Source organism: Drosophila obscura, unplaced genomic scaffold (assembly GCF_018151105.1).
Source record: "Drosophila obscura isolate BZ-5 IFL unplaced genomic scaffold, ASM1815110v1 contig_186, whole genome shotgun sequence".
In the NCBI taxonomy this organism is placed as follows: Eukaryota; Metazoa; Arthropoda; class Insecta; order Diptera; family Drosophilidae; genus Drosophila; species Drosophila obscura.
The window spans coordinates 1,580,006-1,604,788 of record NW_024542774.1 but is presented as its reverse complement, the minus strand read 5'-3'; the positions used below and the strand labels follow the sequence as shown (position 1 = coordinate 1,604,788).

The window sequence follows — 24,783 nt, the reverse complement described above, 5'->3', positions numbered from 1 at the left end:
TGGTGACTTCCAAAGCGTGAATTCCAAAGAACAAGCTGCGAACCGATCCACTCCATTGCCATGTACTGATTCCGGCCAAGTCATGCCGGGCTGAGTAATGGGCCATGCGGCCATTGACTGAACAATTGGAGTTGGCTGTTCCGATGCTTTCCCCCACATAAACTCGGGGACAAACACTCTCTGGAAACGGGGAAGTTCAGTTCACCAGTAAAATGGGGGCCAGTGTGATCGGATCGGATCGGATGGGGGCTGCTGTTATGCAAATTGGATCGGCAAGCTTTGCACTCTGTTCGCCAGCCGAGTTTTGTCTGTGTTTGCCGATATATACGGAACCGAGCTTGGAGCGTGACTGGGCGAGATTTTTCTGAAGGCAGACGGGACTTGGAGCTGCCCCATCGCAGAGTGCAAATTTCAAAGATTCCCCTCCAGCGGCGATGTCGTCGAAGGTAAATGATTCACATCAAAACGGTTTAGCGGTGCCAGCCCCTCTCGGCAAGAAATTAGCATAATTCTCAATGCAAAACGTACTTCAAATACTGGCTCAAAATACCCATAGATACCCCAGAGAATACCCCTCTCTCCCCACTCAGGCGAACTCGATTTACAGCCAGTTGACTTGTTGGTCGAACAAACTAGTTTTGAATTCGTGTGACAATGCCGCAGTTCTCTCAGCTGTTCGACCTGTACATGTGATTGTCATGAGCGCGTGCTGTGTTGTCTGTGGGGTCTGGTCTGTCCCCCACATGGCGCACCACCCTACGTTGATACCGGCACCACTCATGTGGTAGCACCTGCAGAGCTCAGGGCTGTGACGTGTCCACCAGTTGTCAGGCCTCAGTCGCAGCCAAAAATGTATATTTAAATTCGAGTATTTGACTTACTTACTTACGTCTATTTGCATTAAACACGAATATGAAAATACAAAATATTATTATTATTATTTATTGTTTTTCTGTTAGGCTCTATCTGCGATTCGGGCGAAAAACAAATAGTTCTTTGCTATGCGGTTTTTCCCGCAAATCGCTTTATGGATTTACATGGAAAGCAAAACGAGATCAGAGCTGCTTATCAATGCTTTGGATTCGCTATAGAGCAGAGCACGGGATTATGCGGCGTAGAACTTATCAGTGCCGGGACTTACGCAGAATACTCGTATGACTACTGCGCATGGGGCTGTGGTGGCACGAAGCGTGCTTGGGGCTTGACGCTGAATTTCCCAGCCTTGGCTCCCACCCAGATAGGGAACCACACCAGTGAAAGCGAAACAGACGCAGTTCCCACTGATAATGGATCAGAATTTCCATAATTTGGACTAATCAAATGGTTCGATATTTGTTTACTACCACAGCAGTTCACTATACCTCCCAAAAGGTATGAACTTTTCCATTGTTGTTCCTTCAAATTGATTGATTAGATACTTCCACCTATGTATGTACCACTCCCCCCATATTATTCCGCAGCTTAGAAAACAAAACAAAGCGTCTTGCGCACACTGTGTTATGAATGAATTTTTGACGCTTGGAAACGGGTTTTTACTTGGGGAAATTTTTAAAAATACTCGTATACCCCACTGAGGGTTTGGGATATACCAACCAGCAAACGTTATGACGAAACAAATAAAAACTTGTAACTGGTACTTGGAACATTATACAATAGGTATTTGCTTTGACGGGCGAAATCTGTGTGGAAATTATATTACTAGTAGTAGTACCGAGTATTAAGCATGAGTTCGCACAATGAAAAGTGATAAGAAGTTTGTAGCCTCGTTTCATCGCCATTCTAATCATTTCTAGAGCAATTAAAATTTATTGAAATTTAAATATTTACTTTCGCCCGCTGTGGCACGTGCTGGGCAAATGAGATTTTTTTTTTCCAGAGAAAGCAAAGCAAATAAAACAATTCGTTAATGGCATTAAACAAAGAGATTATAAAGTAAACATAATAAAAACAGGCGTTCCACAAACATCCTTTAAAAGTACGCCTCAGGGATATCCCTGTGACCCGTTTCCGACTGCCGCCAGACAGTTCAAACCGGTTCAGTTTGGTATTTCACATGATGCGTAAATCGAATAAGAGCAAATCGCACACTTTTGTGGAGAAAACTAATCGGAAAGTCAAACATTTATAGTTCATTCCATTGTGCGGCCCATATAACAGTCAAATATTAGCGCAAAAGGTAAAACGCAATTGCACTTGTTACGCCTTTTGATATAGACACCCCCACGCGCCCTGTTCCGCTCCACCAGTAGTAGGTTAAATATTTGCACAAACAAACAGCCAAGCCAAGGGAAATTAGCGCCGCATTAATAATTGAAAGAGAGCGGGAGAGAGGAATAGAAAGGTACTCTATTTAATTAATCTTTTTTCGCAGCTCTTACGCTCTCAAAACATCACAATGAGAACGAGAGAGAGAGTGCAAGTGTGTGAGCGTGTGCTGCGAGAGGCGACAATTAACGGAAGGGCGCTGAATTTCACAAGAACACAGACGACAAAGGTATATTGCATGCAAGGTGGTGGTAGTACGCTGGCTGTAGTCGCTAGATAAGAGCTGGACTCTGTAAAAACTTTTCTGTCCTCAAAAATTCAAAGATCTAAGTGGAATTAATTATGGAATAAATGTATTCCGTTCAAGTTCTTCATTTTACCTGAAAATAAGTGAGCTCAGAGCTGGAATGCCTCACCCTTCCAAAAATAATGATCTTTACTATGATTGCCTCTCCCACTCACCCAATCTCTTCGTGCACGCTCTCCCTTGTATGCTGCAAAGCGTGCCGAGCAAAGTCAACCCGCCGATAAGATTACTGCCAAGTGGCGGGGAGATCTCCACCGTCTCTTGCTCCACCTCCACCTCCACCTCCGCCACCGACTGTCTGAATGACTGACTGATTGGGCTGCGGTGCTGGGTGGTCACGGGCAAGTTTACAAGGTGCTTCACGCCTCCGGCCAGCGACATGTTCGAGCACGTTTGCACGAACGCTGATATGCCGTCGATATGAACACAGTTATATTGCATATTTAACGATTTTCAGGGCACATGTCCTGCACCATCGTCTTGGCTGCTTACGCAAATCGAAAGACAGCTCAGGTAATCCAAAACACAGCGTGTCGGCCCCCGTGTACCGTTACACAAGCGAGAGTGAGCCAGCGCGAGGTAGAGAGCAGGCGCACCACCCAGCCCCCAGCAGCCAGTGCCACCCACCAAAACAGCTGCTGCTGATGCTGCAAAACGAAGCAGAAGCACCGAGCCCACCAGCAGAGGCAGCGACAACTGCGTCAATGTCATAAAACTTTCTCACGTAAGTCAAAGTCAGAGTCCAGGGCCTGGAGAGTACCGCTACGCGTATCTTGTCGGCCAAATCTCGGACTTATCCTTTGTTGAAACAACCACCAGCACCACCCACATTGGGTGTATAAATACGAGTTTTATGGCAGCGTAAAAAATGATTTTTTACGATCCGAAGTGGATATAATGAAGTTATCGCAAGATCGCCAATGCGACAAACAAAAAACATTCAAAAGGGAAATTCACATTTCAAACATTATTACGAGCAAATCGCTTACTTAACCCAAGAACAATGAAGGAAGTACCAGAAGCGTCAAGCCCATCCAAAATCCCCCCTTCCTTGGGCAACGCAACTGCAAGAATTATGCGCGTATATTGTACAGATGTCTGGTACATAATTTCTTCTTTGCCCACCCGCATCCGTGACGAAAGCAAATGTCTTTATGACGTCAATACACTAGCACCTAAGATACTACATATGTATATATTTCACATGTGTTCTGGGGGAGGATTTTAATTTGTTTTGGCTATGAAGTACTCCCACTTTTTCAGAGGCGATGCCACTGGGTGCCAGCAGCCAGACTATCCACTGGGAATATTGTTTTAAAAATCTTTTCTTTAGGCGAAAAAAGAATTATGTACTACGTCATGATTGTATATCTACAAGAGTTTCCGGTATTAAAAAACTGGGAATAAAAATATATTTAGCTTTGCCTAATTTTTAGCTGTATGTATTTCTGGGAACTTTTGGGACTGCTGTTTGCCAGCAGCAACAAACCAGAACCCAGGCCCTGAAACGCTTTCATATGCTCGATTCGTTTTGGAGAACAAATGTAGGAAATTATCGCAAAACGTGATAATCATAAACGCGTGACTATCATATCACGTTTCAGCTTTCATAATAATGCGACAATTGTGGGGCCAAAAATTATGCGGCCTGGCAACAGGGAAAATTGTTTATCAATGCTGAATTATGGAAAAAGGAAACAACAAAACACTTGGCCATATGGAGTACTTCCACTCGCAAAAGTCAGTCATATTGTTAACCCCCTCCCCAATCAGAGCTATTGTTTCCGGGAAAGAAATTACATTCACTGCCCCACTGAACTAAAAAATTAATGCACAAACAAATTGATCATCAAAAATGGCGAAATACTCGTACTATAAACTCAATCTAATCAGAATCAGAATCAGACGAACTCAATAGAGATTATTGCATGTCTCAGGGTGAGCCATGCAAAAAGAAAAAGAAACAACATTCAAGGAGAACAATTCTTACTGCCATGGAGACCCACTTTCCCGTAGATAAGAGGGCAGTAGTCTTATCACTAATCACTTGCCAAACCAAACACAATGTTTGCATTGGGCTCTGCTACTTGTTAGGGGGGGTTGGGGGTTTCTTTTAGGGGTTTAGCAACCCGTTCGTTGCTGTGACGGATGGCCACCACTTGTCACATTGTCTTTCTCATTACCGTCTGCGTCGCATTAAAATCAAACAACAAATACAAATACCCAACAAAAATAGCCCGTGAAATGTTAAAAATAGCTTGTCTGTTGCTAAAAATATCAGCGATAACATACTAAAAAAACAACGAAAACAAATATTCTGCATAAATATCAAAGTACTATAAATACTTGATTGTTTGTAATGTTGTTGTATCCGCTGGGCTTTCTTTTTGTGCTGTGGAGACTCTTATCAGTTGTAGTTCCGGAGAAAAACAATATACCAAGTGACAAAACCACAGTCTGTGCCTGTGACTGCCACTGCGACTGGAATTGGGATTGGCACAGAAAAATGCCGTTGTTTGCTTGGCACTCTAGAGCTCTGATGGGGGGAACTCCCCGAGTGGCATTGCCTTTTACGGCCAAGATAGCAAAATGGCCAAAAACTGGGAGGTGAATATTTATAGTCCGTCGCGTTAATTGTGATTACGGGTTGCGATTTCTGGCTAAATCAAATACGACAGCTGGCGCCCGAAAGATTTATGACTTTGCCTCCAGGGAAAAATGCACTGGAAACAGGAAAGTGTGCAGAAGAATACAGACTTAAAAGATAATATAATATAAATATGAATCTTATACACCCAGCATAGAGAAAGATTTACATATCTAAGCCCAAGGAAAAAAATTACGATGCCAGGAAAATGTACACCTTAAAACCAAAAATTCCCCTCTTATTCTTAATTCTTGCCATATATAATTTAATGTGTTCAAAGAATTACAGATTATGAGTGGGAACATCTATATATTAACTGGCAAAATCCCCTCAGATATATTGTTTTGCTCTAGAGATTCTTTTCCCACAGCTCAGTTCACATTTTGTGGAACAGAAATGCTTGAAATATTTCCTTTTTCTGCGAATTCGATTCGAAAGGTAATTTTTGCCAATCACTTCCCCGTACATTGTTCCATTATGGGCTGGCTGGCTGGCTGGCTGGCTGGCTGTGCTCAAAATGTAAACACAAGATCGAACATTTGCGGTGCGATTTCGCCGGTTTCTATAAATATATAAACTCGTATGTAGATACAATTCGCACCCAAAAGAAACTGCGCACTTGAAATGGCCGGCATGGAATGGCCCAAATCCCATTGAACAAGGCCAAATTGGGAGTTTATCAAAAGGCCCTCGCATAACCCCATTGTCTGGCGATGTCTGGCAGTGGCCAAAAGTTACATCAGCCATATCAGATCAAATCACGGTATCGCTTCAATCAGTCGGTTTGATTCGATTACGAACAGATAAGGTTTTGTGGGGAGAAATCAACCCCCCAAACCCAAAATGAGCTGCCTCCAAACTAACTTTAGACTTTGTACTCTAACAGCCGTTCATCATGAGACTTCAGCTATCATTTCCAGACCCCGGCGTGATTCATATTCGATGAACTTTGGACTTGGAAGAAGCAGAAGCAGAACCATCTCCACATATTTCCTGACAAGTTCCGCCGTAGCCTCCACGTTATCTGCAATACTGTCACATGTTGCGCTCTCTGCATCCGTACCATTTTTCGTATCTTCATATTCATCTTGACCATATATGGTGGCAGCTTGTTACATACAATAGAACACCTTTCATTAGTCACTTTCCCTGCGCTTTTCTTGTATTACTCATACGCCACGTAATCGCTAGGGGGGTGAAATCTTATCATCGCAGGGCACACAATAGCAGGCGGCAGGCAACAGGTAGCAGGCAACAGGCAGCAGGTAGCAGGGGAAGCCAGACAGCCAACGGTAATTTCATCAATTCCACCGGCGATTAACGGTTCGATTCGTTTTGTGCTAGGTCAGTGCAGAATCAAAACGAACAGAACAGAAACTGGCGATCCGATGCAAAGTGGATTCCGTTCTGTATAAATTTGTTCAACATTTTAATACCCGCTACTTGCTGAACACAAGGCTATATTGCGGCCGAATGGGTATATGTAACAAGACCCATAATCCATATCAGGGACATACGCTGTATCAGTCTAGACTCCAATATACATCCGTCTGTCCATCTGTCCAGCTGTCCATCTGTCCGGTATGTCCGGTATAAACAACTAGATCTTTGTAGTCTTTAACGGCTAGCTATACCAAATTTGGTATGTAGATTTATCGCTGCAAGCCAAGCCAAGCCAAGTAGTTCAAGTTTATATTAAAATTGAACGACACCCTTTGCCGCCTACCATGTAAATCGAATAAATGTGAATAATAAAATAACAGCCCCCATTTTCCAAGGTGTGTCGCATTATAATTTGAAACATTCGCGTTGAATAATGCCAATCTCTGACCTAGTTCCAATTTCATAATAATTCCTGTGTTGTTTATTATAACCTAAAATCAGATAAAGTTCTCTTTGATCTTCCAGCCTGCGGTCTGTGTTGCCAGCGGAATACCAGAGGGTATCCTACGGTCCCAGCAGCACCCAGCATCATCATATGCATCATTGTACCGTTCGAATTTCCTTTATATATGCGTCAAGTGCGGAGCAGCGATCGAGCAGATAACATCTTCATCTGTGCCAGTTTACGGCGTAATTTGAACGCATTTATGCGCATGGCTAATCGATCGTCCGACAATCTGGCGACTCCAAATTGAAATGAGAACGTTCTACGGGTGGGTAAGACGCGTAACTGTAAAAATCAGTCATTCCATTTCCTTTGTGACCCTCCCCCACTACCATCTCCTCAGGATGATTTGATTTACGGTTCACGTTTCTTTTTTGCGTTGTTTATCAACTGAATGCATTTCGAATTGGCACTTAAGCTATGCAGGTGTACGAGTATGAGTATGGGTGTGGGTGTGGGTGTGGGTGTGAGTGTGGGCATGGGCATGGGTGTCGATGTGAATAAATGGGTGTTACTGTGAGTGCGAATATCATGAGTGTTTTTTGCTTAACCTAAGGCAATGCAAGTGAATCGAATTGGGATGATTGTTAGTGCGTGGAAGAATGAGTTCCCCTCTCAGTGATTACAGTCGGGGTTCCAGGGATTCTTCAGATTGGCCAGACGCAGCTGCTCCAGCGCAATCTCATGGGCACGCAGATGCTCCCGTGTGGCCAGCTCCACTGCGTTCGCGGCGGATGGCAGGATGTGGGTTTCCTTCAGTCCCTGTGGCAGGACTGGCAGTGGCTGCTGCAACTGTTCGGTGTAGCGCACCAGGAAGGGATTCGGGGTATTATCCGGGTAGACAAACGTTGGACCGCTGGTGGTTGCCGTGGCGGTCGGTATGGCATTCGGCTGATTCGTATGGATGCGCAGGAAGAATCCATTCTGGACCGACTGCTGCTGGCTGCTGATCTGCGTTTGCGGCTGGGCTGGAGCAGGAGCTGGCTGGGAGGCCAGCAGCTTGATGTTACCCTGCGCGGCATCCAGGAAGATGGGACTGGAGATGTCGGTGGGTGTCTCTGTGTCGTAGCTTGGGGTGTTTTTCAGCTCCAGCTGCTCGGCGTACAGCCGCTGGCGATCCTCTTCCTCGATCTTGAGACGCTCGGCCTGGAGGAGGCGCGTCTCCTGGCTGATACGCTCCTCTTCCCGCAGGCGCTCCAGCGCAGCCTCCTTCTTCTCGATCTCTTGCCGTTCCTTTTCCCGCAAGTTCTCCTGGTCCCGCTCGCGCTCCTCGAGGCGAATCAGATCATCAATGTCGGCCACCTGGTCCTCCGCCTTCACCTTGGCCTGGCCAAGAAGGATCAGGTGCTGCTCGCGTGCCCGCTTCACTTCGGGAGTGTACTGTATGGGCTGGGGCCCCTGCTGGCTCGGGTAAATGGTCTTCAGATTGGGCAAGGGGGCAAAGGGCGCCGTCGGAATCAACGGCTGCTGCTGCTGATCGATGGGTTGTCTGAGAATGGCCTCGTTGAACTGCTTGAGATGCTCCTCCCGTGCCAACTTCACCTCCGGTGTCTCCTCCACGGGTTGGGGTGTCTCAATGATGGCTTGGGGCTGATTGAAAAGAGGCTGCTGGATAGCGGACGTAGTCTTCAGGATGGGTTCTTCGGCAGGCTGGCGGAGCAGAGCCTCGTTGAACTGCTTGAGATGCTCCTCGCGGGCCAACTTCACCTCTGGAGTCTCCTCCACGGGCTGTGGCGCCTGCTGATCCCCATAGGTGACTGTCTTGATGTTGGCCTGAGGATAGCTGGCGATGGGTTGCGGCTGCTGAATGCCAGGAATGGTCTTCAGTATCGGGATCTCGGGTGCAGCGGCAGGTTGACGGTGCAGTGCCTCATTGAACTGCTTGAGATGCTCCTCGCGGGCCAACTTCACCTCTGGGGTTTCCTCGACGGGTCGGGGAGTCTCATTGCTGGTGCCAGTGTATCCGGAAATGGTGGCAGCCTTCACGAGGAACGGGTTCTGCGGGCTGGCAACAAACTGTCCGTAGGAGTGCGTCTGCGGTGTCACCGCCTGCGCAATCTTGATCTGCTGGCCGTAGATGACTGGAATCGCATCCTTCGGGGTTGCCTTCACCTGGACGATGTCCTCCTGCGGCTGGTAATGTCCCATGATCTGCTGTGCCTGTTCTGCGCGCAGCACCTCCAGTCGGGCTTCGTTCCAGATGCGCAGATGCTCGTCCCGGGCGCGCTGTACCTCCGGACTGAGGCCCGGCACGGCATCAAAGGCCGCGAACTTGACGATCTGCTCGAGCGGCTCGAATTGGGCCATCATTTGGGGCGAGGGCTTCAGTCCCTGGGCACGGAGTCGCTCCAGCTCGAGTCGCATGACGTTGTAGCGCTGCTCGCACCAGGCGCGAAACAGAGCCGTGTCCTGCTGCTCCTCCGCCAGGCCAGAACGCAAAAGACTCGGGCTGGCACGGATGCCGTTCAGCGGCTCTGGATAGTTGTAGGCCAGCAGGCGCTCCGCTCCCGTGCCATCCAGATAGCGGACATAGCCTTGGGCCAGGCCGCTCACCACTGGAAACTCGCCACGGGACGGTGCATAGGCCAGCAGCTGAGGATGTGGCTGTGGCTGTGGCTGTGACTGAATGGTTCTCACCACTGAGAAGGCCTGGACGGAGCCCAGGGCCAGCAGGCCGAGCACGAACAAACGCATCTTGCTGTGGGATTCACGGGGAGTAGCGACTAGTAGGACTTTTGGTGGGGTGCTCCTGGGGTGGGGGGGCTGCTCCAAAATTTCTCTACAACTTCTGACTACTTCTGCCGGATTCGGGGGAAGACTGATGCTGTTCTGGCTGCGAGTGTAGGGCTTTTATAGCCAGACACTCGACGCAGAGTGGAAAAGAACCGCAAGCCGAGACTGGTTGTGGATGTCCTTGGGAGTGCCGCCACCAGACACCAGGTACAGGATGTGTCAATAAATATTCTGTTGCCCCAGGTCGCTGGACTGTCGCTGGACTGTCGCTGGACTGTCGCTGGACTGTCGCTGGACTGTTGCTGGCCTGTCTCTGGGATTCTTGACTCTTCTTTTATCTCAAACTTAATTGGCCAGAGCCAGTAAGCGTCGGGTACCTGCTCCGTTCCCGTTCCCATCCCAGGACCACATTTCGCTTCGCTTCTTCCGTTATGTGGCTTGGGCCGCTCGCTCAAGGTTAGCCCTGCGTTATTTTTAGCCCTGGCTGCTGGAAATTTATGGCCAAAACCCAGACAAGTGAAGGGCCTTTTAGCCCAGTCCATTGGTCACGCGATCCATCGATCGATCCATCGATCGCCTATCTATTGATCAATGACAGACTCTTTATGCTGGATAATTATTTAAATTTGTCAAAAAGTCTCACTCCATCGCGCTCTCTCTCTGAAAAACTTCTTCTCCTTCCCCCTCCCATTGACTGGCAAATAAGGTAAAACAGGAGTTCACTTATTTTTGTACAGTCGCCGTCTGGTCGCGCCTGCATGACGCTTTTGAGGGTGGGGGAACGCAGCACAGAGCAGGGAGAACGGAGAACCCACAGCACATAATACCCCCTGATATGGCCTCTTCTTTGGGTGCTGCTTCCTTCAACCGGTTCAACCGACTGCGAAGCGGCTTAAATAAATTCAAGTTAATTCCAGCCGGCGCCGTTATATGGCCACAAGGGGAGTAAAGCCATTGGCCGGAGGCAAATGCCAGTCCTGTATTACAAATTATATCATTTCTCGCATTCAGTATATACGAACAAAACAAAAGATGCCAGCCAGCCAGCCAGACAGCACCGCACATTCTTGTGGTTGCCGAATCGCCTTTTTATTGTAATCAAATTAAATAAACATCTGTGTGGCAAAGAGGCTCGACAGAAGTTCACAATAAATTTATTTTTATATGTGGCTAATACATATGCATACACATACATATACATATATGTATGTATAAAGGTATATAGAAGGAGGTGGATGCATTGATGAATCCTTCGCCTTGTCATGGTTACATTCTCTCATAGATTTCTAATTGTTGGAAATGAATTAACTATAATACTCCCATAGTCTAAAGAAAAAAACATTTACTCATCGCAACATATTCTCGCTGTTTTGGAGCTATCTCTTTGGAGTATTTGCTTATCTGTAGACGCCTGATAACCTGCCTCTCTCTCTGGTCAGTCGTTGATCACATGCTGGCGGCCCAATTGTTTGAGTCAATTGTTCGATTTCATTGGCAGATTTTCACCAATAAGTCACCTTGGCCAGGCTTCAATTTTCACACTCTGCAACTTGGACTTGAACGCTGCTGTGTGTAATGGCCATGTGGAATACCTTCAGCGTCTCACGTAATGCCCCCAAAACTAAGTGTGCCTCAACTTTCACAGCCAGAAACATTTCATAATGTAGCCATTCAGTTGGCAAAGAAAGCGCTGGGAGAAGCGTCTTGTTGCCAGGCCGAATCTCGCATAGATCTCTTCTTGTTCGAACTGACCATAGTCACGTTGGCCCGTTGACTCAACGAGAGCATGTGACGTAGATCCGATGATGATGATGATGATCAGCCCCATGTTCATATTTTTCGGGGGCAGCGATCTGTGCGCGTGCGTTTGACCATCAATTGGCATTTTAATTCTTTTGTTGTCCGCGAGAGAGTAGCGCAGAGCAGCCATTCGATTGCTATCAATGAAATGAAAACGGAGGCACGTCCGCGCTAATTAGAGGATTGCAAAGTGATTACTGCTTACTGCTGGCCAACCACGTTTCCGCTTATCTTATCTGTCTTAAATGCTTCTTTTTTTACATACGATTCAACGCCCAGATATCCAGATATTCATCGCAGCGAATGGAAGCCGGTGGCGGATACGCAATCTACGAATTCTGCATGCGGCCCGTGATAATTAGTCCGGCAATTAGCGCATTCATTAAGATGTCTGGTGGCTGGATCCACTCATCACGCCATCATAAATCTTTTGCAAACTTTTCCTGAGCCACACCAGATCGGCACTTGAGCCAAAACTTTCAGCAGCAGGCGAGAAGCCAAAAGTTTATGGCCAAGAAACGCACTTGAACCGCAGTTCCGGCGAAAAGTCCGCAAAAACGAATACCAAAACTTGTCGCCTCGCCAGTGAGTTTTTCGGGTTATTCATGAGGAACGTTGGCCGCATCACGTGCGTCTCTACGAAATAACCCAAGACGTCACTGCATCTGCGTGCAAAATTTAAATTAATTAAACAGCAAACTCAATAACACAACAATCGATTGAATGGGGCAGCCAGCAATTCTGCGTTTTTTTCTTATTTTTGGTTGGTTGGCCAACGTCCGCAATATATGCTCGTATTTTTCCACAAAATTAACAGCAACCAAAAAAAAACCCCACGCATCCAGTTCACATTTTTGAGCAGCTTATGGAGGATTATTCGGTGGCTTGATCGATTCAACTGCAGCAAGGCAGGGCGCTCCCTATGAACTTTAGCCAGAGATAAAGCTTTTCCTCGCCCGTATTATTGGAATCAACAATCAAGGCCATTTATTTTCATGCCCAAATATTCTTTATATAAACTTTCGCATCCAAATTTGCTCCGTCTTTGACGTCACTTGGCCACCAAGCAAAAGAGATGTTGCGGTCGTCGACAAAACTCGTTTCTCTTGGGCATTTCCCGCACTCGCAGTTCCGTCTGAAGGCGGAGAGGGGGGCGCAAATAGATCATAATTGCGTTCATGATAAATACATCAATTAGAGCGCCAACGCAATGACCTACACCTGGCACTTGGCCACTCGTCATCGACATCGACAACGACATCGACAACGAAAGCAATCCGTAAACTTCAATCGTCGACAGTAGTAAATTAATTTGCATTTATGTACAACTAAGGCCAGCTAATGGAGCTGGCTGATTTTTGGCGTTCTATAATCCACAGTTAAATTGAAATTGATTTGTTATTCTCCCCCTCACAAACAGTAGCTGGGTCAGTCAGCCTGTCAGGTTTAAGCCGGGCTTAGCACTTGAGTTGTGCATTAAAGATCACAAAACAGACGATTATTGTTATTTTTCAGGCCTTAAGCACGTGAAAAATGCGTTGCAAATATTTTAAGATTTTATTTTTTACCTAACAAATGTCACGCACCGAAAACAACTTAATTTTTTATGAACAAAAATCACTTTGTTACTGCGACAGTGTTCATTCCATTGCTTTGGCAGTCATTCCGTTCCGTTCAAATTAATTGGCCTAATCATGTGTCTGGACCGTGACTTGTGAATGTTCAACTGTGAGGTGTCTGACCAACCGATGAGGTGGATGAAAATCTAATGGAAATGGCTGAAAAAGGTAATAAAGGGCTTTACAATTCACTAAACATTTAAAAGGGAACTATTTTCGAATGATAATTGATCAATCGATTGATAATATAATGAAAGCCATTAGTTATTGCTTGAATACATCGCTTTATTAAATACACTTCTGGAAAGCAAGAATTATAAAACTGTAGACCTGTAGCTCCGTAAATGTAGAAGGTACTAGTGATGCTGAAACTGTAATAATAGCTAAATACATATGTACATAGAAATATGTACTAGCCAATTGAACATATGTACATACATAAACTTGTCACAAAACTGTAAAATCAGCAGCTGAAAACTTTCAGTTCCCCTAAAACTGTTATCCACTGATGTAATGTAAATGTAAATGTCATGTAACTACCACGGCCTAGAAATCGTTTCCCTTAGAGACTCTACAACTGTAAACCAGGCCAGTAATCATTCAACTGTATTACGTCTGTAAAACAATAAACAGGCAACTGCAAAGCGAAAATCATCTGTTCGGGTGATAATTAATAAATCAGCTGAAGCCGCAGCTGAAACTGTACACAGAAAGGCATCTCAAAACGTGGTTTAATGACCTCAAGGGTAATCAAAATAAATGTAAGCCAGTTCATCAAAAACAGCCATCTGCTGACGCAAATTTAGGTGACATTTAGCATGACATCTCTGCTGGTAAAACTGTAAAGGCAGTGTGCTTAAAACTGTGCCGTCCGGGGCCAAACCAGGAAATTTATGAATTTAAAAGAAAAACTTTTGTTTAAAACATTTATTTTTCGGCATTTAATTTATCTTTAAGTTTTGAACAACATTCAATCTTGTTAAGGTCAAAGGTGGTGGTGTGGTGTGGAAACTGTGGATTGTGGAAAGGTGTGGGGTGGGGGCCAAACTACATCAATACTTAACTGCCTACGCACTTCCACACCTAAGCATACGCAGATTTCTAGCATGAATTACACACAGTAACTATAATAGTATTTGTCATTGATTTGATATATGTATAATACACGGCGTAATAATAATTAAACTGGCCCCCAGGAGGGGCATATTCATCCAGATATCAAGACATATACTATTTCCATATACATACATATATATATTTATATATACTCGCACACACTCACACACATACTCGTACAGTTTATAATGCTATTTTGTAAATTGTTCATCTTGGTTTTAAGGGTTTTTTTTCTTTACACATTTTGCTTAGCGTTTTTCATTTGTTTTTGTTTTGTTTTTGTTTTAGACTTATCCTGTAGATTGTTCTTAAAACTATTTAACTTAAACATTGATTTGATTTCGTGTGAAACATTATGAGGTTATAAATTCCATCTTGTTGCCATGTTTCGTATTCATTTCGGGAAAGTTTAAGGGGGGGGCGGGCGGAAATCAAGGATTACGGATTGGGTGGGGGCATTTTCGTTTAACAATTTTTTTGTTACATAATAATAGAAGCTTATGGATCCAAATACATAATTTACAAACTGATGATAATAAATCGCTTGGACTGTACATAATCGTAGGCTGGCAGGGATCGGGATCGGGGGATCACCTACAAACGATAAATCAAGGACACTTGCAGTGCTAAATTGGGAAACGAAATACTCTAATGGAGGGCCTTCTTCTGCTTCTGCATCATCTTCCGCTTCATCCACATCTTCGAATAACAACAAATGACGTAAAAATACACACACTATATAGAAGGATCAAGGGTCGGGTGGGGGTGCGGGTGGGGGGATATATGTATAGTAGAAGGGGGAGCGGGGGGTGCACAGTATATGGCTAATTTCGAGCGGCGCCTTAGCCTTAGCACAGGCGCAATTGGGCAAATAGCTTTCACATAATCGGATCGGGCCCCTGGCCCTCGAGGTCCGATACCTGGCTCTGATAGTGCAGCGCATCCTGGTACGCCTTCTTCACGGCCTTCCGTTCCGCCGGCTTCCGGGACTCGATCAGCTTCTGCTGGTCCACCTGCTTGTCGATGCCCAGAATGTCCAGCTTATTGGCCGGCAGCCACTGCCAGGTGCGCTTCACATCGAAGAACAGCACCAGAAAAACGATGTCATCCAGGCAGTTCTTGCGCAGCGCCAGCACATCCGTGGGCGGGGCGGGCAGGGGCACGCCATTATAGACGAACCCCTTCGGCGTCTTCGGGTCGAGTATTAATGCGGGATACCACGGATAGCCACGGCACTTGGCCCACACCAGCTGCAGCGGCTCTAGCGTTGGCTTGTGCGAGTTGTGGTGCCGGGTCATGGTCACCACCTCCTCCACGTCTTCGCCGTGACGACTCTTGTTGTTGTTGGTGGCCGTTGCCGTGGTGTTCCGCCTCGCCTTGATGTTGTTCACCAGCGGCGAGACGATGCTGGGCGTGGCCGAGCGCAGTTTGCCCGCCTTTCGCATGATCGGCGGCGGCGTGGCCGTGGAGCTAGTCGTTGACTCGCTGAGGTTGCTGCGCCTCTTGCCACGGCCCCGGGCAGCTGACATGACCGGCCCACGCGCCGCCATCGGTATGGGTGTGGGCGTGGGCGTACTGCGGGACGTTCTTGTCTTGCTCGGCCTGCCTCGCCTCTTCTGATGTGGCTGTCCAGCCATCACTGCCTCATCTTCGCTGGAGCTGCCGCTGGCCCCGCTGCTGCTGCTGATGGCCATGTTCCCGTTGCCCTGGCTGTTGTTCAGGCTGAGGCTGGCGTGCTGCAGGTCCATGGCGTCGGTGGTGCCGTCCTGCGTGGACGTGGACTCCCTCTCCTCGCTGCGCCCATCGCTTGCCTCGTCGCTGTCAAAGTCCGAGCAGCTGCCGGACATGCTGAAGTCTGAACAGCTGCTGCAGGGGCTGCTGGACTGGGAGGGGCCTTCGTCGCTATCGCTCACGTCCCTCTGGTTGTTCGCCCGATAGACGCGAAAGCTGTCCGGAATGCGCTCGAAGAGTCGTGCGTCTGGCACCGGCGTGGCCTGGCTGGAGGCGGAATTGGCTCCCGCTGCTACTGCCGCCGCAGCTGCTGCTGCTGCCGCCGCTGCCGCAGGATTGGGAGACTTCTTTGGTGACATGGAAGCACTGTTTCTCAGCTCAGGCAGCCGTCGGTAGCGTCCCGGCCTCTTTGGCGACTTCACGCCAAGATTGAGGCTCATCTTGCTGCTGATCGACAGGGCCGTGGATGTCAGGCTGGCCGCTGCAGCTGCTCCAGCCAGTGCGCCCACACCCGGAGCCGCAGATGCACTCCCGGCCGCTCCGCTGTTGCTGTTCTGAATCAACGTGAAGCTCGAGACTGAGCCAGTGGCAGAGGCAGTGGGAGTGGCAGTGGCTGTGGCCAGGACACTGTTCAGCGAGGCCACGCTGGTGGCAGCTGTGGCCGCCGTGGCATTGGAGGAGGAGCTGGCACTGGCACTGTGGCCGATGGACTGGCTGCTGGAGGATTGGGAATTGTGGTGTTCCTCCTTCACGGGCGTCGTTAGCGGCTCTGAGGGTCGTTTGAGAGCCGCCTGAGACTTACGCGTCAGCAGTATGGCCGTTCTAGAGGGGATGCCAAGGTTAGGATTAGGTATGCCATGGTTATGGAATGGTTCTCACCTTCGGTTGATGCCCACGGGCGAGCTGCTGTTGTTTAGACTCTTGATGGGGCTGCAGGGCGGCGTTTGCGTTGTGCTAAGCGTTTCCTTGACAGCCTCCTCATCGCCATCGCCATCGCCCTCCCCGTCGCCCATCGAATCCTCCTCAGAGTCCTCATCGTCTTCCACGTCGTCATCCTGCTCCAGGTCCATATCCATGGCGCTGCTGTTCAGACGCTTACGCGAACGCTTCTTGGACGGTGAGCCTTGTCTGCCTCTACCCTCATCATCGTCGCTCCGTGAGCGATTGGCGTGCACCGACGAGTGACGCTGCAGGAGGGAGACGTTAGTTTGTGATGCGGAAAGAAAACGGTCAGGACTTGGAGGCACACTTACCGCTGCGTAGCGCGCCTTTTGCAGAGACTTGCGCATCCGCGTGATCTCCAGACGGATCTGCTTGATCTTCTTGGTGCGGTAGCTGGGATTCTTGAGCACCTGCGACTTGTCGGCCAGTATGAGCAGCTTCTGGACGATATCCTCGCTGGCCGGCACCGCCAGCAGCTGTCGCAGCTCCTGCTCCACCTCCGCCTCCACATGATCGACATGCGAGCGCTGCGACCGCTCTAAAAGGCCATCCCGCTGCAGCTCCTTGCGCAGCTGCACGAACAGAGGGGCCGCCTGGTCGCGCAACCGGATCCCGGCGCGATAGAACACCGTGTCCTTGTTGTTGTACGCCAGACAGTTCTGGATCATCAGATCGAAGTCGGTCTCCAGCTGCTCCAGTGTGGTGTACTGGCAGTCCTTGAGCCGCGTCCGCATGGTGCCCAGGTCCATGGGATGCTTCACAATGTCCGTGTAGTCGGGCACCTCGCTGGTGTCCACCGGCTCGCGGAATATCTCCATGGTGTCGCGCGTCTCGAGCGCATCCAGCAGCTTGGTCAGCGCCGACTCGAGCGGATTGAGCTGCAGCATCACGACCTCCTCGGAGATCTTCACGAAGGCCACCTTCAGCTTCTCCCGCTTGCGCACCAGCTCGCAGAGCAGTCGCGCCCGCTCCAGATCCTGGCGCAGGCACTGCCAGTACTTCAGCTGCCTGTACAGCTCGTTCGTGTCCGGGGAGCCCTCGATGCCGTTGCGCTGGATCACGCCGTGGTTGTGGCCCTGGCTCTGCAGGCGACGCAGCAGCGGCACACCGTTCCGGTAGTGACGCTTCAGCGTCCAGTAGGCGATGATGCGGTCCAGGAACTCCTTCTTCTTCTGCATCGTGACCATGGTGGCGATCTCCTGTACACGATCCGGCGGTATCGTCGGTATCAGCACCACCGGTGCCGTGGATCTTTTCTTGGCCAGCGCCTTGCGCGCCTCCCGCATCTTGTGGCGCGTGTCCTCGAAATCGGGCACGTTCATCTTCAGCTTAGCGTCGGCCGGCGTGTGGGCGTGGCAGTAGGCAAACTTCTGCACATGCATGGAGGAGTCGTTGTGGCCGTCCTTGATCGTGTCCATGGTCATGTAGAGGCCCGCCTGCTGGGCACAGGTCACATGGAAGGCGGCATAGCAGCTGTTCCTGTGGCACTGGATGCAGGCACCCAGACCCTTCTCCTTGCACACATAGCACGTGAGCCGCCAGCGGGCAGGGGGAATGGTCTCGATAGAATCTAAGACCAAAGGGGGATAACAAGTTAGTCAAGAAGAGAACGCAATAGAGAGAGAGATCAGGACGAGGGGAAATACAAACCAATTGGCTCCAGGAAGACGGTATTGGCGAACCGCACCTCGGGTATCCACAGAGCACACACCACATGCGCCCACTGGCCGTGGTCCGTCTGCTTGAAGGCGCCACCGGCGTTCGGGCAGAGGACACAGTTGACCGGCTTGCTGGGCGACTGCAAGCAGCGGCGACAGAGCCACTGGCCCTCGGGTATGTAGGGCACGCCGTAGCAGTCCTGATGCACCGCCAGGTTGCACATGTCGCAGAAGAGTATCACGTTGGTGTTCTGGCACTCGCCGTCGAGGCAGATGCAGCAGACCGCATCGTCGTCCACCTCGACGCCGGTGGGCGTGCCATTGGCCGCCGCCTGGAAGTGCGACTCCTTCTCGAGGCGATCCATCAGCAGCTCCATGGTGTCGATGCTGACGGCATTCAGGCCGAGCTTCTGCCGCTCCTCGTTCATGTGCTCCAGCCAGGCGGAGTCCTCCTCATCCACATCGTACTCGATCTCACCGTCGAGCTCCTCCAGGGACTTTTCGATGAAGCGATAGTAGGCCAGCGGCCGGGGCGGGGCATCAGGCACATTGTAGTCTTCGATTTCGCACACCTTCGCCACCGGCACCTGCACCTTGGCCCACGGCGCGTTCTCCTCCAGCGGAGGGGCATCCGCATTCAGGATGCAGCCCCGCTCCACCAGGCCGACGAACTCCTCTTCGTCGACCATCGGCAGGGCGTCATCGATGCCCAGGCGCACACTCTTGCCCTCGATATTGAAGGTGACTGTGGCCTCCTCCTCGTTGTAGGCGACCAGGGACTCGGGATTGGCGTACTGATGGCGACTGCTGCTCCCGCTGCTGCCGGTGCAGCCGTTTTTGGCCTCCCCGGCAACGCTGAACGCATCCACACCGCTGCCGTTGTCCTTTGGCTTGAGCGTCGAGTGGTGCGTGGAGCGGGAACGCGCCTTTTTTCGGTTCGGCGTCAGGACGGGCGTCAGCGGCTGCGGATTGTCGTGGTCGTACTTCACCAAATGGTACTGCAGCCCCATGATCGTCTTGTAGCTGCGGTCACAGTCGCGCACTGGACACGCATACGGTGGCTGGGATTGCTTGTTCTTCACGCCTTTGCAGTACTCCAGGGCATCGAAGTCGAGTCCCATGGCTGCGCTGCTGCTGCTGCTGCGAGTTTGTTGTGTGTGTGGCTTCTGGTTTCGAATGGGGACAAGTGTGTCTACTCCCGCATACGGATTTTCATATATACATCTTATTGTTGTTGTCGCAATGCGCGCGGTTTTTTTGTTGTCCCCCTTTCCTGTTCGGATTTTCGTTAGCTTGTTGCAAAAAACGCGATATTAACAAATGAGCTAGTGGTGGTGGTGTACCAACCAAATTCGCCATATCGATAGTATCGCGTGGACACGATGCGGCATATTACAACACTACACATGGGAAATATTTATGGAAATGCCATTTCACTGACAACAGTAAAGGTATAAGCAGATATTTGACAATATTTTTTTTATAATCAATAAAAATCGCCACTCGAGTGCCGTTTGTGTAGGGATAGCTGTGCATCTGTTTCGGCTGGTTTCAGCTAGGGATGGGAGCTGACTGAACATGTTGAACTAGTTCCATGTTAACTAAATTCATTAATTGGAAAACAATGGAATATCTTGTTAGTTTTTTATAATTTATATTTCTGCCGATACTTTACAATTTTAAAGAATTATTCCGGGTCATATTATCTACTCTAGACGAATTATTTTATATTTGCTAAATTTGCGCGGGAACTTTTCTGCAACTTTAGTGTTGTAAAACGAGCATTGTTCTGCAACTTTGGCACGCTATGAACCATAATCTACATACCATGGGAAAATGGATAGAATATAAAACTATATTTTTAGTGTTAAAGTTCTAACTATCTGGTAATATTAAACCGAATATCAAAATCGATATATAATAACGAATCTTGTCGAGGCCGTCAGTATATTTACGGTATATTATTTAATCAATAATATACCTTTCAAAATGACCGCCAAACTCCATTTAGCGCACAAAAAATACCGACATTTTTCGTTCTCAAATCGTGGTGGTTTTTTTTAATGTTCTCTCATTTTCGAGGTGAAGAGAGCGCTTTTCGTGGTGAATGCAGAAACTACTCAGTCTCTGTTTCAAAGATATTAACCAAATTTTGCAGCTTAAGCGTACCAATAATGGGTGTCGGGACCTGGATAAATGTATATACAAACACACAAAAAATTCATATATAGTTAAAAAAACATGTCAATCTAGGAAAAATGCAATATTAATGTTTCAAAGCAGCTTGGAACAACAAATTGAACATTAATTAAAGGAAATAGGGTATACAAATGTTCATACGCATGCAGATACTTGGCCTGCAACAATGAAGGAATGTGACCGGAGTTCACACTTACGTTTTATGCTTTGGCCGTTTTTTTTTAACCTTATTATGTAAACAATCCAATAAACAGGAGTTCAGAAAACTATCCAATCCTGTACAAAATTTATTGATAAATTGGATTAAATTATTTGTTTAGGGCTGAGTGGGCTAACTAGCTGGTAATATTAAACCGAATATCAAAATTGAGGAATGTAAACGCATCTTGTCGTGGCCGTCAGTATATTTACTGTATATTTCGGTATATTTCTGAGAGTCGGGCGGTATTTTTATCGATAAGCCCGTTTTTGAGTTGACGCGTCTTTATTGCCGCCATTTGAAATAAACGGGACAGAAAAAGAAAAGGCGACTCGAGAAAGTATAGAAAAACTTAGCGAATTTGCGTAGATTCAGTTTTGTGCCAAATGGAAGACATGTTGGATATAATGCGGCCCCTGTCGCGGCTGGAGCTGGAACTGGAGGAGATCAGAAAGGTATTTTTTCGGGCTGCAGTGTGCATGGAACACGTCGATCAATATGGCGACGCTCTTTTGGTTTTTCTTTTGCAGGCTCATTTCAAGGAGCTGGACGAACTGTTCTACGGCGTCAAGACCAAAGATGCCAAGCCGGTGGACAGCACGCCCGCACAGAGCGAAGGCTCCTCGGTGACGCCACAGCAGACCAAGAAGCGACCCAAGCGGTTGACCGCCCTGACGGAGAACACAGACGAGACCGAAGGTGAGTTGTGCAGCTGGCCACAAGGCGAACAAGTCTCACGTTGCACTCTTCCCAGATGCCGCCGATGTCACGGCAGACTCTTCGGGCCGCCAGAGTGCACGGCTGAGCAACTCACAGCTGCTGGCCATTGCCGAGGATGATAATTTGAACAGCACCGCATCGCTAATGCCGCCGCCACCGGCACCGACTCCATCCGACACCACCATGAGCTCGGGCCGTCCACAGCGGGCTGCAAAATTGAAATCGGAAAAGCTGCTCAAGGAGCCCTCACTCAACCGCAAGATGCGTCGTCCTAGCGACGAGGAAATGATCCGGGTGAAGGTGGAGAGCGATCATCGCGCCTCACAGTTCAACAGGTCCGGCATCAAGGCACAAAATGTAGCTCCAGTGGCCGAGCCGACAGCCGTGGAGGAGCCACTGCCAGAGGCAGCAGCAGTAACAACACCACCAGTGGTCCCCATTGAGAAGCCAGTAGAGATCCCTGTCTCCCAGAATTTGCGCGTCAAAATCAAGCGGGAGAAGCTCACGGGCGAGTTACCGCCGCCACCGCCCCCCGCTGATGTTACAACCACAATTTTGGAGACGGATGCCACCAGGACGGATGAGACTGTGGTCAGCAACACGACAACAGCATCCGAGATGTCCAAGAAGGGGCGAAAGAAGAAGAAGGACCCTTGCCATCGACCCATCAAGGTGGAGCGATTCAGTGAGATTGATCAAAACTCGCCAGTGTCCTCGCGGACACGCAAGAACAGCACCGAGTCGCGCACCCAGGAGCGCTCCATCTACAAGGACGCCCTCGAGGAGCCACCGATTGAAGAGCAGCAACAGACCCCCATGGCTGCTGCTGCCGTCGTTAATGAGACGATGACCGTGTGGAACGCCACCATGGTGCTGGGTCCGGCTCCCACCGATGAAAGTCCCATCACAGCGCCGGCCGACGCCACCTTCGAAGTGATTCCCAGCAAGATGGTGTCCCAAATGCCGGAGTCAGGGCCAGCGCGGGAGAGTCTGCTGACCGAGGATGAGTCGCTGGACGACAGGGTGCCAATGGCCAAATTTCTCTCGAATGTGAAGACCATAAAGCTGCCTGGGCGACCCCACGAGCTGTTTAAGTGAGTATGAATAGAATTTGCAGACCCATTGGAATTGGAGATTCAATGCTACCCTTTTGTCCTGCCCGCAGTCCGCTCCTGCAGAGTCCGGTAAAGATGCGCGTGGAGGCGTTCGAAAATGCAGCCCTTGCCCAGAGTAAATTGCGCGCCCCGCGAGCCAAGGATGTCGTAAGTGTGCACACTGCACCTCGTTTGGTCGGGAACTGATGACTCTTTTTCTACTTATTCAGGGCACGCCAGGATCGAACAACACGCCCAAGATTGGCAGGTTGCAGCTGCCGACTGTGGGGCGCTTCTATACGCCCACTCAGACCACGAGTGCACTGCCCCTGAGCGCGGCACCGGCCAAGAAGGCCCCCTTGAGTGCCTCGAAGGCAACGACACTCTTGAAGACTGCCACCGGGACCAACCTAAAGTCCACCAATTCTACATCCAGCAAGACCTTGTCGCGCGAGAACAGTGGCGACGACTTCCGGAAGGGTCTGCACAACCTGGCCGAGGAACGCAAGAAGCTGCGCGAGCAGAAGCATCAGCAGGCCGCCCAGCAGCGAGAGGCCAAGGAGCAGGAGCGAGCCGAACGCTTGGCCAAGCAGGCTGCGGAGCGCGCCAAGGTACGGGAACGAAAGAAGCTGGAGGAGCGCAAGCGGCTGGAGATGGAGGAGCGCAAGCGGCTGGAGCTGGAGGAGCTGAATCGTAAGATGCGCCAGCAGGAGGCGGCCGAGGCCCTCAAGAAGGCCAAGCTCCGGGAGCTGGAGCATCAGAAGTTGGCACAGCTGACCGGGGCCAAGAAGAAGATGCTGCCACCGCCGCCGAAGACAAAATACACCTGGGACATGCTGCACGAGGATGACTCCACCGACGACGAGGGCAAGGTCAGCCACAAGCGTCCGCCGGCACCCACCTGGAGTCGCAGTAAGTGGCTGCCATTCGCTGTGGCTAATTCCTTTAATTTAATCCGCATATTTCTGTCCCTTTTTTTGCAGGCCATGTGCGCCGCGAGGCGATTACCATGCAGAGCCACTGCCCCACAGATGTCATCGACAGCTTCTTCTCGGTGGCACCCACCACGCCGGACCTGAAACAGATTTTCCCCAACATCGATCCCAGCCAGCTGAAGCGCAACTCCAGTGTGCACTGGTCCACGCCCCCTCGCTACTCGGAGCTCCCAAAATACTAGTTATACATATCCAAATGATCCTTTGTTTATCTTAGTATTCTTTATACGGGAAATGTATGCATATTTATGTAATTATGAAATATTTACTAGTATATAATTGAAGTTTAAATGAAATAAAGTTATTTGCGAAAAGTAAAGCAAGATACCGCTCCATACCGGGTCTTCCATTCCATGCCACTTGATTCCCTCTGACACTAATACCCAACTGCTTAAGAACTATTAAAGCCGCCGGCGTGCTCAATTAATGGTCTTCTTGGGGTCTTGCTTGGAGGGGCTTTGATGTTTTGATGCTCCGAGGTGTTTCCATTAACAATGAAGAAGGTGCTGTTGTTTTTGTTGCTGCTTCTGTTTCTGTCGATTCGTGAAAAGTGTGGAAAGGCGCAGGTGAAAAAGAAAACAAGCAACACAGACACAATTTCACTGGTCATGGGGCATGGTTTTGTGGCATGATGAGCTGAGCAGCGGCAAATCTTCGATTGTACAAGTCAGCCGACCTGCCTCTCCTCTTCATTGCGCGTTTTTTTCGTTTTTCCCGATTGCCCCCCACCAACAGAAAAGATTTTCCTCGCAACCATTCTCATTTTCAATTGCATTGCTTTTGCTGGAAGCGAATCCGCAAATGAAAATCGCAACCAAATATCAAAGGATTTCCATTTTATTTCGTGCGTTTGCAATTTGCATAGTAATT

General features: G+C 49.0%; 3 protein-coding genes across 3 annotated transcripts; 1 reads left to right on the top strand and 2 right to left on the bottom strand.

Annotated features, from left to right (window-relative positions):
- Window positions 1-7,473: 7,473 nt before the first annotated feature.
- On the bottom strand, window positions 7,474-9,935 carry LOC111079811. Its single transcript, XM_041593170.1, has one exon. It carries the CDS (start codon window positions 9,799-9,801, stop codon window positions 7,723-7,725), a length of 2,079 nt encoding a protein of 692 aa, XP_041449104.1. The 5' UTR covers window positions 9,802-9,935; the 3' UTR covers window positions 7,474-7,722.
- A 4,581-nt stretch (window positions 9,936-14,516) lies between these two features.
- Window positions 14,517-20,066, bottom strand: LOC111079808 (peregrin). Its single transcript, XM_022375113.2, has 4 exons — window positions 18,699-20,066; window positions 17,360-18,618; window positions 16,986-17,293; window positions 14,517-16,928 (listed from the first exon to the last, which is right to left on the bottom strand). Exons 1-4 carry the CDS (start codon window positions 19,825-19,827, stop codon window positions 15,254-15,256), a joined length of 4,371 nt encoding a protein of 1,456 aa, XP_022230805.2. The 5' UTR covers window positions 19,828-20,066; the 3' UTR covers window positions 14,517-15,253.
- Window positions 20,067-21,383: 1,317 nt separating this feature from the next.
- Window positions 21,384-24,225, top strand: LOC111079804 (BRCA2-interacting transcriptional repressor EMSY). Its single transcript, XM_022375109.2, has 6 exons — window positions 21,384-21,559; window positions 21,635-21,803; window positions 21,859-22,918; window positions 22,990-23,086; window positions 23,149-23,830; window positions 23,902-24,225. The coding sequence occupies exons 1-6, from the start codon at window positions 21,491-21,493 to the stop codon at window positions 24,093-24,095; spliced, it is 2,271 nt and encodes a 756-aa protein (XP_022230801.2). The 5' UTR covers window positions 21,384-21,490; the 3' UTR covers window positions 24,096-24,225.
- Window positions 24,226-24,783: the final 558 nt, after the last annotated feature.

What these genes read in the sequence shown, in the direction of transcription:
- LOC111079811 (XM_041593170.1), bottom strand. Translation starts at nt 9,801, where the DNA reads ATGCGTTTGTTCGTGCTCGGCCTGCTGGCCCTGGGCTCCGTCCAGGCC.
- LOC111079808 (XM_022375113.2), bottom strand. Translation starts at nt 19,827, where the DNA reads ATGGGACTCGACTTCGATGCCCTGGAGTACTGCAAAGGCGTGAAGAAC. An exon ending in CGTCTTCCTGGAGCCAATTG is followed by an intron (nt 18,619 to 18,698) that starts GTTTGTATTTCC and finishes CTTTGGTCTTAG; the next exon opens with ATTCTATCGAGACCATTCCC. An exon ending in AAAAGGCGCGCTACGCAGCG is followed by an intron (nt 17,294 to 17,359) that starts GTAAGTGTGCCT and finishes TCCCTCCTGCAG; the next exon opens with CGTCACTCGTCGGTGCACGC.
- LOC111079804 (XM_022375109.2), top strand. Translation starts at nt 21,491, where the DNA reads ATGGAAGACATGTTGGATATAATGCGGCCCCTGTCGCGGCTGGAGCTG. An exon ending in GAACACAGACGAGACCGAAG is followed by an intron (nt 21,804 to 21,858) that starts GTGAGTTGTGCA and finishes CACTCTTCCCAG; the next exon opens with ATGCCGCCGATGTCACGGCA. An exon ending in GGCACCCACCTGGAGTCGCA is followed by an intron (nt 23,831 to 23,901) that starts GTAAGTGGCTGC and finishes CTTTTTTTGCAG; the next exon opens with GCCATGTGCGCCGCGAGGCG.